This window comes from Melospiza georgiana, chromosome 2 (assembly GCF_028018845.1).
Source record: "Melospiza georgiana isolate bMelGeo1 chromosome 2, bMelGeo1.pri, whole genome shotgun sequence".
Lineage (NCBI taxonomy): Eukaryota > Metazoa > Chordata > Aves > Passeriformes > Passerellidae > Melospiza > Melospiza georgiana.
In genome coordinates, this window is record NC_080431.1 from 59,581,556 (window position 1) to 59,594,975 (window position 13,420).

Consider the following 13,420-nt stretch of genomic DNA (forward strand, 5'->3'; position numbering starts at 1 on the left):
ATATGTTTGAAAAAGATAATTAGGGTGGTGTAGTGAGCGTGATGCACAGGATCATTTGTTCAGTGCTCGGCAGTTCTTTAGCTACATCCCCTTGGCATCCTTGTTGCTTCTGTGGTTGAAGAGGACGCCGGTAGCTCGTTGCTAGCAAGGGGACGGGCGGCGAAGTGTCCGTGCATACCTAGTGTCCTGTAACCAGCCCCACTTCTCTTTGGGGCTTTGATGATTGCTTCCCTTTCGGCCCTGCCCTGTAGTTCGCAATACAGAGAGGCAGCACCTGGGACTGGAACGCTGTCAGGCTGCTGCCTTTGAGAAACTGGGGAATAATCCTGACTGCAAATAACTGGAGATGGTATCTCGGGCCAAAGTTCCGAGTCTGCGGCGGGTGCCGTAGCTGAGCCTTTGGCCGTGCAGCCGCACACGCCCGTCCTTGCCCGAGTCTCCGCTCCCGGCCGCTTTCGCTTTCGCGGGACAAAGTCTGGGCCGGGCGACATGGAGGGACGCGGGATGGCGCCCGGCCCCGCCCGCGGGGGCCGAGGGCGGCGGGGCCGGGGTCGCGGCGGGGCCCGGGGCCGGGGCCGAGCTGCGGAGCGGCTGCCGCGGGCCCCCGATCCCGGCCCGGCCCCGGCGCCCGGCCCCGGCGGGCCCGGCCCCGCGGAGGAGCGGCTGCTGCGGGCCCTGGGGGCGCTGAGCCTGCGGCCCCCGCGGGACGGAGGGAGGCTGGTGCTGCTGCGGGGGCTGCCGGGCGCCGGCAAGAGCACCCTGGCCAGGTAAGCGGGACCCGCACTAGAGCACCCTGGCCAGGTAAGCGGGACCCGCGCCTCGGCTCCGGGACAAGCGGGGCAGCGCTGCGGGAGCGGCTGTGCCCGCCCGGCGCTCGCTGCGGACCCGCCGGGAAAAAGGGCAGGGCTGGGGTCGGGGGGAGCCCCGAGGGAGCCCCGGCTGATCGCAGCCGCCCGGAGCCCCCCGGCTCCAGGCCCGCTCCAGGCTGCACCTGTGGCCGTGTCTGGGCGTCCTGCCCGTGGGACTGTGCGAGCTGCAGTTCCGAGCCAGCGGTACCTCCAGGGATGTTTCTGCTGAGATGTGAGATGGACTAATCACCCCGACCTGGGCGGTACTTGCTCATTTTCTCAAAAGTGTCAGATTGGTGGTGGCTTTCTTTTTTCTTTTTAAAGTTTTGGTGGGTTTTTTTTTGTTTATGTTTTTTTGTTGTTGTTGTTGGTGTTTTTTTTTTTTTTTGGTGATTGGTTTTGTTGGGTTGGTTTGTTTTTTTTTTTTTGTGATTTGGGTTGTTTTTGTGTTTAATCACGAACATGGCAACAAACTTCCTCTCTGTGGCTGAAAATTGGCAACTCTGACTTCTGTTTTTGAAATGTCCTGCACTCCTGGTCAGAGCTTTAGCAGTGTATAAAATGTGTAGAGGAGACCACTCCATGCCCCAACATCTCAAAGGCTGGTTGTAAATAGGTGGAAAGACACAGTGGGGAGTGCTGGGAAGCAGCCCTGCAGTCGGTGTGATGGTGCAGCTGCAGTTTGGTATCAAAATCTCACAGTCTGGTATCACACAGCTCCCAGTGCCACCCACTCCCTATCAAAAGAGGAACGTTCCCAGTCTTACTTTCTTGGGCTGAGGAACCCGTGCTGGGATCATGGGCTGCCACAGGAAGGGCTCTGCTGTCAGAGGTGTGTGATACACTGAGTTCATCCACAGTTTCCTCTCCTCAGTGGAGCACTTCCCTGTCCCACTGGGCCTTCTGCCTCACTGCACTTTGGCAAACAAAGTTCTTTTATGAATTGCCAAGTGCTGCGTTTTGCTCACACCCAAAAACCACACCCCTCCCTTCAGAGGGCGTGTAAATGTGGGCCTGCTCCTTCAGGGGGATTCGGGTCTTCTCATAGCACAGTAAGAACGTGAAGGTTCGGGGGCATGTTCTCAGGCAGTGCAAGTAACTGTACTTACCTGTACTACTCTTTAGGTCAAAACACAAGGTTAATTGTTAATGACACATTTACAAAATCAGTTTTAAGTGTTGTTGTAGTAGTCCTCTGTGAGATGGAGGTTTGAGTATCTTACTGTTTCTAGCCCCTCTTAATCGAATAATTGTGTTTAGCTGTTCAGCAACACACAGATCAAAATGCAGCATTTAGTACTTCTCCTTAACCCTGTCCAGCTTGTGAAGGATTGTACCAAGAAAATTCTTTTGCTGTTCTCACACTGCATAGCTTTTGGTATTGGTAAATGCTATGTGCTGCACAAGGGCAAGTTTGCAAAAAGTTACTGCACCAGATCTCAGTGCAAGATCCCCCTGGAGGAGGAAGGTGGTTGTTTATTTGCAAAAGTACTGTGTAAACTCATTTTATAAATTCAAGTTTATTTTCTCAGATTTTATTCACTCACAATATCACAGCTTAATTCTTGCAAGCATCAAGATGAATGTGCTCAGGTGGTCTGCCCAAAATCAGAACAGACAAGGACCATAAGCTGTCCCATCCTCGCTTTCTCTGCTGGGTTGCTCTCAGTTGGTGGTGGCAGGGTAGGTTTTGGCCAGGTCTGCTGTGCCATCTCCAGCCAACAGCTCCAATAACGCCATTTTTTTACCCTGTGAATTCTGCTTACTTGGTGCTTTATGAATCTTAGGTGGGCTTTTTCCCATTATATTCATTTTCCCATGTCTTCATTATCTGCCCCTCTTGGGACAAGGGGAAGGAAGCAGGTGTGGAGAGGCTGGTGTGACCTACTGGCCATCCTCCTGCTCTCAGAGCAAGGGTTTTGCTGTGGCAGGTCACCAGTGCTGGGCCTCAGCTCAGTGCTGGCCTTGGGGGCTGTAATCAGAACCTATCCCAGTTTTATTGCTGTTAATGATCTTGGCTGACATTGTTTTAGCCTTTGCTCTGTTCTTTCTTCTGGTGCTTTCACACATATCTACATTAATTCTTTCTGCAGATCAGCCAGTATTTCTGTGTTTCTATCACAAACTCTACATCTTTAGGGTGCCCACGAGTCACAAACCATGAATGTTATCTCTGGTGATACAGCAACCCAGTGATAACTCCAGTCAAAAGGCCCCATCACACAGTCCTAGGAACAACCTTGGATCCATGGCTTGTTTCCCTGACCTTTCAATGTCACTCAGCAGAGTTTGGATGCAGCTTTGTAAGCTTTAGTTATGGCAGCTTTGTTAAAATTATTTCCTCATCCTGGTTGCTCCCAGCTCAGAGCAGCCCTGCACTGGCACGGATCAGTTCAGGTCTGGTTTTTGGTTTCTGGCAAAGACAGCAGAGGACCCACATGTGACTACTGAGTAGTCAAGCCAGGATGAGGAGTTGGTCTGCTCACCACCAAGCTTCACACCTTTCCAGCAGCTTCACTGTTAAGGATGAGCTTCCCTGAGCCACATATTTTAGGTGGCCCCAGCTACCAGCCTTTAACCTTTCACCAAATGTCATGGAAATGTGAAGGAGAGTCACTGGGAGTCACATCTCCATCAGCCTCCTTCAGTGTGCTCTTCCTGAACACGTTGTCCTTGACTTCACAGTGCAGGTTTGTGATCACACGGAGGCAGCTGCTAAGAAAAAGGTTATCTGAGGTGCAGTGGCAGCTGTACTTCCGAAAATGCCTCCAGAATTTAAGCGAGCCACACACAAGCTCATACCTGCTTCCCCAGCAAACTCTGCATTGCACAGTAGCTGCATTCCCAGCTCTTTGGCAGCACATTGCTGTGCTGCACAGCTCAGCTTACACCTGACCCTTTATCCAATAGTTTTACTCAAGCTCCATAGACTGGGCATGATCAAACTTGTAACTTTACAGCCACAGCTGTTAATTTATTTCTTGAAATGAGCTTGTTCTTGGACTCCCTTGTGAAGCACAGAGCGAGTAATCTTTTGGAACAGGAGAAGGAAAAATGCCCTGCCACTGAGACATCACTGCTTGGCACAATCTGTGTCTTCTCCAGTTCTCTCTGCTGCTGTTGCCTGGTTTATCCCAGCACCTCCAGCCCTGGGCCAGCTGTTCCCAGCGTTCCCAGCACCTGACCCCACTGCAGCATTGCAGCTCTGACGAGTTCATGGACTTCAGCTCATGCAGCTCCTCCTCCACTCAGCATTGCTCTGTAAACATTTACCTTTGCCTGAAACCACTTCAGGTGAGCCTCCTGAGTGCCTTGATCAGACAGGACTCGAGCCTGGGGCTTTGGGAGACAGAGCCGTGGTTGGACCCTCCCGGGTGAGCCACAAGGGCTCGGCTGTGCTCTGCCTGCAGGGCCTGGCAGCTCGGCCAGGCAAAGCCCTCGGGGCACCTGGGTTGTTCAAACGCAATAGACAGTGGCAAGTGCTGGGCATTGCCCCTCCAGATCTCACAGTCCTGCTTTCCTGCTGGAGCAAAAGGCTTTTAGACACCTTTGAAATGCCACAGGACCCTTAATGTTTGGAAGAGTGTCCAGAGGAGGTGGTTGCATATGGTGCCAGTACGTACATGTTCTGGTCTCTGATATTCCATTCTGTGGCTGAAAATGTTTATTCCAATCTGCTATCAGAAATTGATTTATTTTCAGTTTTTCTGATGGAAAAGTATGATAATCTATGGATACAAAATGTATTATGCTCTACCCTTTGCTAAGGAAATGTTTGCTGCTGTTTCAGAAACTACAGGGGATAAGAAAGTAAGAAGACAAGGAGGGATGTTTCCTCTGCTTAATATAAATCTCCTTAAACCCTTTTCTCCTCACCCCTCTACAAGGTAAAGGAGGTACAATATCCACTGCAAGATGAAGACATGTAGTACTGTGCAATTATGTGTCCAAAACAAATCAATACTGAACTTTTCACAGGTGCTGCCTGTCACAATGCAGTGGCTTCTTTAAAAAATGCAAACATAGCTCCTATGTGTCCTTTGATCTTGCAAAGAGATTGCATTTTTCTTTTCCTCCTTAGTAAGCTTTTACTTACTGTGTAAGTGTGCTTATCTATCAGCAGTGGGTAATTTTCTTTTTACAGGGCAGTTCAAGATTTATTCACAAATAACCGTGGTCACAAGCCCTCCCATTTTGCATAGCTGGTTTGTATTTTTCTAAAATACAGGCATTTTAATTGCTTCCAGTGATTAAGAGCATGATGTGATTGTGCAGGACCTTTCTTCTAAACTAACCTGAGGTCCTGTGAAGATTATGGAAGGCTCATTTAGTAAGGACCACATGAAAGAGTTCTTGGTGCTCTCTGGAATGAGAAGGGAGAGAAGAAATAGGAGTTTTGTCAGCTTTGTGGGCAATATGGAAGGGATTAAAGAAAAGAGCTGCCAACTTCAGCAACAGTTTGGTTGTTTTGGAAAGCTAAAAGTTAAAACCAGCAAAATAAACAGAAGGTAAACCATCTTTTTCACACCTCATGTTTTCTTATGTTGCTGTTGAAAGGAGCTCATTTGGTATGAATATAGCAAATGTTACAGTAATTCATAGCTCTCAGCCCATTTTGTCCCAAATTTTTCCTCCTTTGAAACACAAGTTTTATCTACTTTAATTATTGATGTGAGGACCATAGACTTACTGATATTCACCTACAGTTTAGATTGCTTAAGAGTTAATATCAAAGCCCTCAGGGCTGAAAATTCAGTAAGGTATTTGCCAAGAGAATGGATTTTAAAATTTGCACTGGTTAAGAACATTTTAAAAAGAAATACCGAGCAAGAAAAAAAATTAGTCTTGAGATCTTTTATTAATGTGCACATTTTATGTGCCTATTAGTAGCCAAAGGAAAAACACATAGTTTAGCAGTCAGTTTTTTAGAGAAGAAATTGCAATGAGTAAAGCAGTGGGAAAGGTGAGGTGCTGAATCACAGGGAGACCTGAATATATCAAGCACTCCACAGCAGTAGCCAGGGAAGCATTAGATGTTGCTTCACTTTTCATAATAAGGATTTTTTGCCCGAGGCCAAAATTAAAGCAACAAAATTTTACTGTTTGCTAACAGTGTTTAAAACATGATTTTTCTTAAATCATTTTCCCAGCAGTAACTTTGTGAATAAAACATCCCTCTGGGGCTAGAAGACAAGGACAGGTAGGTGCTGGAATGATGCATTACAGGGGGTACAGCCCAGTCCTGGCTCCATCCCTGCTGGCTGGGGTGGAGCCCACCACAAAATCACATTAATTAATCAGCAGATGGTAGAAATTACAGTGGAGACAGAGCAGAGTCAGAAGCTGACCTTTATTCAGCTAAATGCACCCTGCAGTCCTAGGGAAGAGCTGCTGCTTGCAGGCAGATTAGGGAACAACTGGTAAATAAATGGCTGAAACAGAGCAGGGTGACAGAATCAAGGTTTGTCTGTCTGTGTGCCTCTTCTGCTGCTGATAACCTGGAGACACCTTTTGCCTTGCTCTTGCCCATGTAGATAAGACGCTGAGAAATGGTTATTTTGCAACTTGTGGGGATGGAGGGAGAAGTGTTTATTAGGAAAGCTGAAATGAGTCACAGGGGCTGGAGACCATGTGTGGTGTGAGACAGCAGGGCAGCAGCATTCATGTCTGAAAGGTACAGGGTTTCTTGATGGACCTTTCTTTCTTTTCCCAAGACATTCTGGGCCTTGGGGAGACAGGAAATAGAGGGATGCCATGGGCTCTCCCTGACTTCTTGCAGAGACTCTCTCCTCCCCCAACTCTTCTCTGATTGATTAAAAAAAAGGACAATTCTATATCTATGGACACAAAAAATTCTGGGTTAGACGCAAATGGGAACACAATCATACATTAAGGGTTTTTTTTTTTGCTTTGTTGTTTTGTTTTGTTTGGGGTTTTTTGTTTTGTTTTGTTTGTTTTTTGTGGTCTCTAAGGACTGGCAGAGGGATGCTTCATATTTAAACCTCCACACAAGGCAGCGCTTTCTTCACCTCCAAGAGCCAATAGCTGCCTGTGAGGCAGCTGGTCAGTGTCCAGCAGGACACACATTTGCTCCCCATGGCATCCCCAGCCTGCAGGAGCACTGCTGGGGGACACACACCCATGTGGAGGGAAGTGGGGTTGCCCAGTGCCACTCACCACAGCAGTCTGCTTTATGGATCTGCAAATTTGTCTATAAAATATTTTTTATAAACTCAGATTTGTTTAGAAAATTAGCTTAAAAGCTGAAGAGGTAAAAATTACTCAACTCTACAAGAGGAGGTTTAAGTGGAACAGGGACAAGTGATAAGAACCATAAAATTATATAAATTAACACAAAATATTGACTTATCATTCAAATACTTGTTTGCAAATTAAAATTCTAAATAAGTTCTACCTGCTTTACAGCCAAAAAAACCCCCTCAAACCAAACTCACGGTTCTCTGGACCATCTTTACTAAATAACAAATCCTTCCTCCTGGTTATCTTCAGAAATCCCTGAAGATAACAAAATTCCCATCATCAAATTGTCTTGTGACACCAGCTTCTGTGCCTGGATAAGGAGGTTTGGACTACTGTTTTTGGGTTTTTTTCCCCTTCTCTTTACAGTCCTGCTTTCTCAGGTAACTCAGAAGGAGAGCTGAATATATAAATAAGATGAAAGACTCAGATGTTGGTAGTCCAGTGTAGATTTCTCTGCTGAAATAAAGAGATCAAGGCCACACCTTCAAGCTCCATTCCTTTCTTCCAACGTGTCCCTCTACTGACTGTAGTACTTCCAGATCCTTTAAATTGGGATTTTTCAGATGAAGCACTGTGTGTATTTGCAGAGCACTCAAATAGCTCATGGCTGACTGGTCTCTGGTAAAGGGTGTTAGCAGGTACTAATTCTTCTTTCATCTTTTATTTTTCCTTGCAGACAGCTGAAACGTGACAACCCCACTGCTGTAGTCCTTAGTACTGATGACTTCTTTATTGAAAATGGTGTCTATGTCTTTGAGCCTGACTTCCTAGAGGATGCACACAAGTGGAACCAGAAGAGAGGTGACTGAACTTCATCCAAGGGCTGTGCAAAATATTTTTGCATTTCAGACTGTCTTTAAACTTAGCCCCCAGATTAAAATACCTCAAAGTGGTGTCATACACTGTAGTTCATGGGGCATTTACCACTTCTGATTTGATTTCTTCTGTCTTATAAAAGGGAAATTTGTAAATGAAAACATTTTGGAGGTTGGTTAATATTATTTTAGATGAGGCACTGCTGAATCTTGATGCCCTTCAGACACCAGCCCAGCAGCTGCTCCCTGCAGTATAGGCACTGCAGCCTTCTCCTCTAACTTCTTAGGTGTCTGTCCTGACCTGGAAGGGGGTGAGAATATAATGATAGACAGGAAGAAAACTTGCAGGCTGAGTTTAAGTTTGAGAATTAAACAACCCAGGACTTTACTCAATGTATCATGCTTTTGTGGCTGTGCTCTGAAGGAATTTGTAGGGATGGTGATGAGATGTCATACTTTGAGATGATGTAACAGGGATCTCCTGCAAATGACAGTAATTTTGGCCTGTTTTAATATGTTCTATAAGAGCTTCAGATCAGCCAGAGGCTGCACCATCTTTTCTGGGCACTGTCCTTGGCTCCCATTTGGGTGGTGGCTGCAAACCCAGGTCTGGTGGGGAACCAAGTGTGTGAGAGTGGGCAGAGAAAAAGCACTTTGGGGTTAGTAAGGCCTGGCTCTGTTATTTAATGTATTTTAGCTTTACTTAATGTGTTACATTGCAGCACGCAAAGCAATGAAGAAAGGGAAAAGCCCGGTCATTATTGATAACACCAACATCCACGCTTGGGAAATGAAGCCGTATGTGATGATGGTAGGGAAAGCTCTGATTTATTGCTTTTATATGCCTAGCTATGACATTTACAGGTTGATCTGACTGAAAAGGTTCATTACATGGCTAAAAATATTACTTCAGTTTTCTCATAGTTCTCTAATTACAGTTAAGGATGGATAGTGTGATGTAGTAGGGGCAGAGGAGCAATGTAGTTATGTAGGCCATCATACCCTTCCCCAGTCATCACATTAATTGAACAGTTCCCAAGCTATTTGTTGACAAATATATCAAGATATGATTTATAATTGTAGTTCATTACTTGTGAAATACACACCATACAGAGTCTTTGAAAAGGCATTGGTGTCTCTTGTCAGGAATACTGGCGGAGGTGTCAATTCTTTTAGTGCAGTTTCATAATGTCGTCTTTGTGTCCTTTAGGCACATGAAAATAAATACGAAGTTACATTCCAAGAACCAGATACACCCTGGAAGTTCAATGTTCAAGAGCTGACAAGGTACATAGTTTTCTCTTTGCTGGAACAGACAGCTTCTCTCATTTTGTTGACATGCTCTCAGGTCAGCCTTCTTCCTCTTCATATAAGGAAGAATGCAGCCTGGTAAATGCCAACAGAAGGATTGTTGTGGGAAATTTCCATTACTGAGTACCTGGTCTGTAGTGAATTCAGCCCTGAAAGAGCCTGAAGTGAGTCAGGCAGTAGAAAAGGCAACAAGCCCTGAAGTATGTTTTTGTGCTGTAGGTTTGAGGGGGCAGGAGCTCTGATTTTCATTCTGTATTTTGAGCAGCAGTCTCTTTTGTTTGGGCACAAACTCGAATGTAAGCACTATAGCCATTATTGAGACTTCTGTCCTTAAGAATCTAACCATAACAGATGCTGTCCTGCTGCAGCATGGAGGGATGGTGTATCAGGTATGGGTAAGAAATGGGGTTCTAGAGGATCTTTGTAAAGATCTTAACACACACACACAAAAAGGATAAAAACACTCTGCACAGTGTGGTAGGATGTAGAGGCAGCTGAATGTGGCACTGAGAATGTTATGTTGACCAATGACTGCAGGGTTCATGGCTGTAGTCACTGAACAATTTAGTGCAGGCTGACTTCCTAGCCTTTAGCCAGCCTGCTGTGAGTTACAGGGAGCAGTGCTCTCCCAGCTACCAAATCCAGAAGATAACATATGCTAACTTATTGCAAGATAACAAGGCATGGGCACTTCATTGCAACAGAAGGATTTGTTTTCTACCAGCCAGGAGCTGTAGTCAAAAGTTAATGCTGCTCCTGTCTGTGTGTGATGGACACAAATGGCAGAGGGCCAAGGCCCAGAGTGCTCGTGGCTCCAGGGGAGGCAGGACATGGCAGATGAAGGCTCAGGCCTGGGGACAGGTGAGGACACCACCAGCCTGAGCTGTCAGCCAGCTCTGGCCTCAGCAGCACCAGCCATTGGTACGGGAGCACTGCAGGGACACAGTCTGCCTTGGAGCCTGAGCCACATCACGTGTGATGTTTCCCTGCTTGCTCTCAAAGCACAGCGTTTGTGACCCCTGTCCTTGCTGCTGCTCGGTGTCTGGGCTGGCTGCAGCCCCTGGCTGCCTATCTCCAGCTGCACAGAAGCTCACTGAGGCCAACAAGCTGGTAGTGCTGAAACACAGCAACACTTATAAACACTTATAAAATACCACACAGGTCTTCTACACAACTCTTATTTTGGACACTTGTCAAATCTGCCTCCCAAAAATAATGGTGTTACGTTTTTCAGCAGTCACAATAATATTCCTAAGAAGTAGGTGGAAGTGAAGAGTAATTTGTAAAAAGAGGCCAGAAAGAGATCAGTGGAGACCTGAACCATTATGCTGAACCTGTCAGGGACTTCAGCAAACTGAAGATAAGCCCTCATACCCAGGCAGCTAAATACTTGTGTTTTCTGTTACGTTTGACTCGACAGAAGAAATATTCATCACGTCCCTCGGGAAAAGATACAACGGATGAAAGAACAATATGAGCACAATGTCACCTTCCACAGTGTTCTCCGGTCTGAAAAACCAAGCAGGGATGAGGGAAGCTACAGTGGAGCAAGTGCAGCTTATGGGACAGGTCCCCATCCCACCCACCTTCCTGCCTTCCCAAGGAGGAGACCGGGCATGGCACGTACCAACGTGACATTTAACTGAAGATGTGCATTCCTTGGTGTTTTAACTATCAGGGTACAAGAGTCTCTAGTTTTACATTTTTTTCTAAACTGTTTTTTATTTTTGTGTTTTTCTACTAAATTCCTAAATTTTATTTCTTACAAATCTTTAAATGGCATTGGACCATGCTCTCACAGCTCTACATGACCACTGTACGAGCACTGAAGAACACTGTACCCAGTACAAACTGCACTCTGTCTCATCCCTCTTCCTCCATGAAAATCCATCCAGGCATATGTGAAATGTACTGGGCTCTACCACATGCCACATTTTGGGTATTTTTTTCTGCATCAGTCTGACACTAGCAGTAAACATTCCCAACTTATTTCTGTCTTAAAGCCATTGCGGCCAATTCTTTCCCCACACAATTGGCATTTCTTGCCAATTGAATTTATCTGACTGTATAAACTTTTTTATCTACTATTAATGCCCATAGCATTATTGTAACTTTCAGAAGCAAAGTGAATGATGGCAAAAGTAGCTCAGCAGATTTTAGCAAGATCTGATGCTGTTCCCTCTCTCCACTGACTGGACTCATGCTGCTCTCAGCTTAAACACAAACAGCTTCTCCAGCCTGCAAGCAAAACACTTCAACAAAGGAAACTTAGCTCTTCATCTTGCCAAGACATAGGAGGTCACTGATCCCAAGATGGAGAGGCTCCTGAAATGAAACATTAGTGTTAGGCTTGTGCTGGTTAACTCCTAAGTGGGAACAGGGCTACAGGAGCTGCTCTGAACAGCTGAAGCAAAAACACAGACCAAGGAGCTATTTAATAATAACTCTGCATGGCATTTTGCTGTGAATCAAATAATCAGAGCTGTTCTTTAAACCTCCCTTAGTGCTATATGGAAAGTCTGAGGAGAAAAGTACAAGAACTGTGCCAGAATAGCAGAGCAACATTTCAGAATTAAAGTGTTGTCTTTGCTGAAAATAAGAGAACTCTTTATTATGTCCTGTGCCACTTTGGACAGCCAAACAACTATTCTAATGTTGCAGGGGGTAACAAAACTGATGGCTTTAGACTGAAACAAAGATCCTGCTGTAATGTAAGAACACAGAATCAATGGCTTACAAAATGTCGTCAAACCCTCAGCCACACTGATGTTATTGTACAATACATCTTTGTGAGAAGTGTTTACATACTAAACTTCAAACTATTTTGCAAATGAAGTATTATTTAATGAGTCTGTTTTTGTAATAGAACTTTATTAAATACAATCAAGTTTTAATGTACAAAGTGTAAAAATAATTTGAAATATATACAATTCTGTACATGTGCATTAGCAGCATTTTTGGGATTTTGGTCTTTGTAGCATTCTGTGGGTCGGTAATGAGTCCTCAGGTTTGTTTGTGTTCTTCTGAAGAGCCTCAGCTACTTCAGAACTGCTTTTGATGAGTTATTTGCTTCCCCAGTAGACCTGGAACTATTTCTGGATGACAGATCATCAGATAAAGTAGTAGCTGTAGCTTTTCTGTTTTCATTTACGTAATCCATCTTCTTTTCTTCTGGTAAATTATTCATGAGTGCTTGTGTATTAATCATTGCCAGTTCTTCATCAGCAACCAGGTCATTCTCAGAAAGATGGACAGTTTCTCTCACTTTTCTGCAAGGGGTGACAAGACCAATATTCTGATCTGTCCCCTTGGGTGACTTGCTGTGCTGTAACCCCAAACTTCGTGGAGGCTGAAATGCTCTTTTAACAGATGGAGAAATTACTGAACATATTGGTGTCAGTGGTGGAGGGGCAGGTATGCAACTGAGGAAGTCCATAGCTTTTCTCTTTTTGCTGGTTTTGAGATAGTTTTCATTAACTGTAGCAGGTGAAGGTGTTTTTGCTGACCCTGGTGTGACAAGTTGCATATTTGGTGTGCTAGTTGACAAAGGGCTTGGATGCTTCATTTCAATTCTAGAAGAGATCTGGGTAAAAAGAGAAGCTTTATGTTGAATAGAATGTTCTCATGAACTTCCTCAAAAACTTCCAAAAAATGGGGGAGCCCCTCCACCCCTCCCAATATAAAAACACTACATCATCATTCATATCTCATTCAAGTTAAGTTTGGTATCTCCTGATGGTGATTAATATTATTCCTTCAAGTGCTGATGACTGCTAAGTCACTCTTGACCTGTACATTTACATTTTGTTTCTAAGAGCTAAGCAAAATGTATGGGAATTTTTCTATGCCAGACGGTAAGAAATCAAAGCACTCCTAAGTATTCTACTGCCTTGGCCATGCTCTCCACACATACTTGGTGGTTAAATAAGTAAAAAGAAGAAAAAAATTTTTAAGAAAAATCAGGATAGAACACAGACCACAAAATCTGAAGATAATACACACAAGAGAGAGGCTGCATAGCAAATCTTTCAAGCACAGGCCTGAGAATACACTTGATTCTCCTTTTTAAAAGATGATTAATGTATTTAATAAACTATAGAAATATTAACTAGTTAGTCTATAAAATATATAAACTAAACCTTCAGAATGAAATATTAGCCCTCCCTTTGAAATAGAAAAAGATGC

General features: G+C 44.8%; 2 protein-coding genes across 2 annotated transcripts in view; one reads left to right on the forward strand and one right to left on the reverse strand.

Moving 5' to 3' along the window:
- Nucleotides 1-633: 633 nt before the first annotated feature.
- On the forward strand, nucleotides 634-12,082 carry N4BP2L1 (NEDD4 binding protein 2 like 1; the record flags this gene model as incomplete). The annotated part of the gene is made up of 5 exons (XM_058045512.1): nucleotides 634-767; nucleotides 7,786-7,910; nucleotides 8,647-8,735; nucleotides 9,135-9,211; nucleotides 10,656-12,082. Coding segments are annotated over 5 exons (651 nt in total), but the record flags the coding sequence as incomplete, so codon positions are not given.
- Nucleotides 12,083-12,181: 99 nt separating this feature from the next.
- Nucleotides 12,182-13,420, reverse strand: part of BRCA2 (BRCA2 DNA repair associated) — a 32,978-nt gene continuing 31,739 nt past the window's right edge. Inside the window, exon 26 of the mRNA XM_058018936.1 lies at nucleotides 12,182-12,818. Within this exon, the coding sequence (XP_057874919.1) occupies nucleotides 12,273-12,818 (546 nt within the window). The 3' untranslated portion in view covers nucleotides 12,182-12,272. The remainder of the gene's footprint in view (nucleotides 12,819-13,420) is intronic.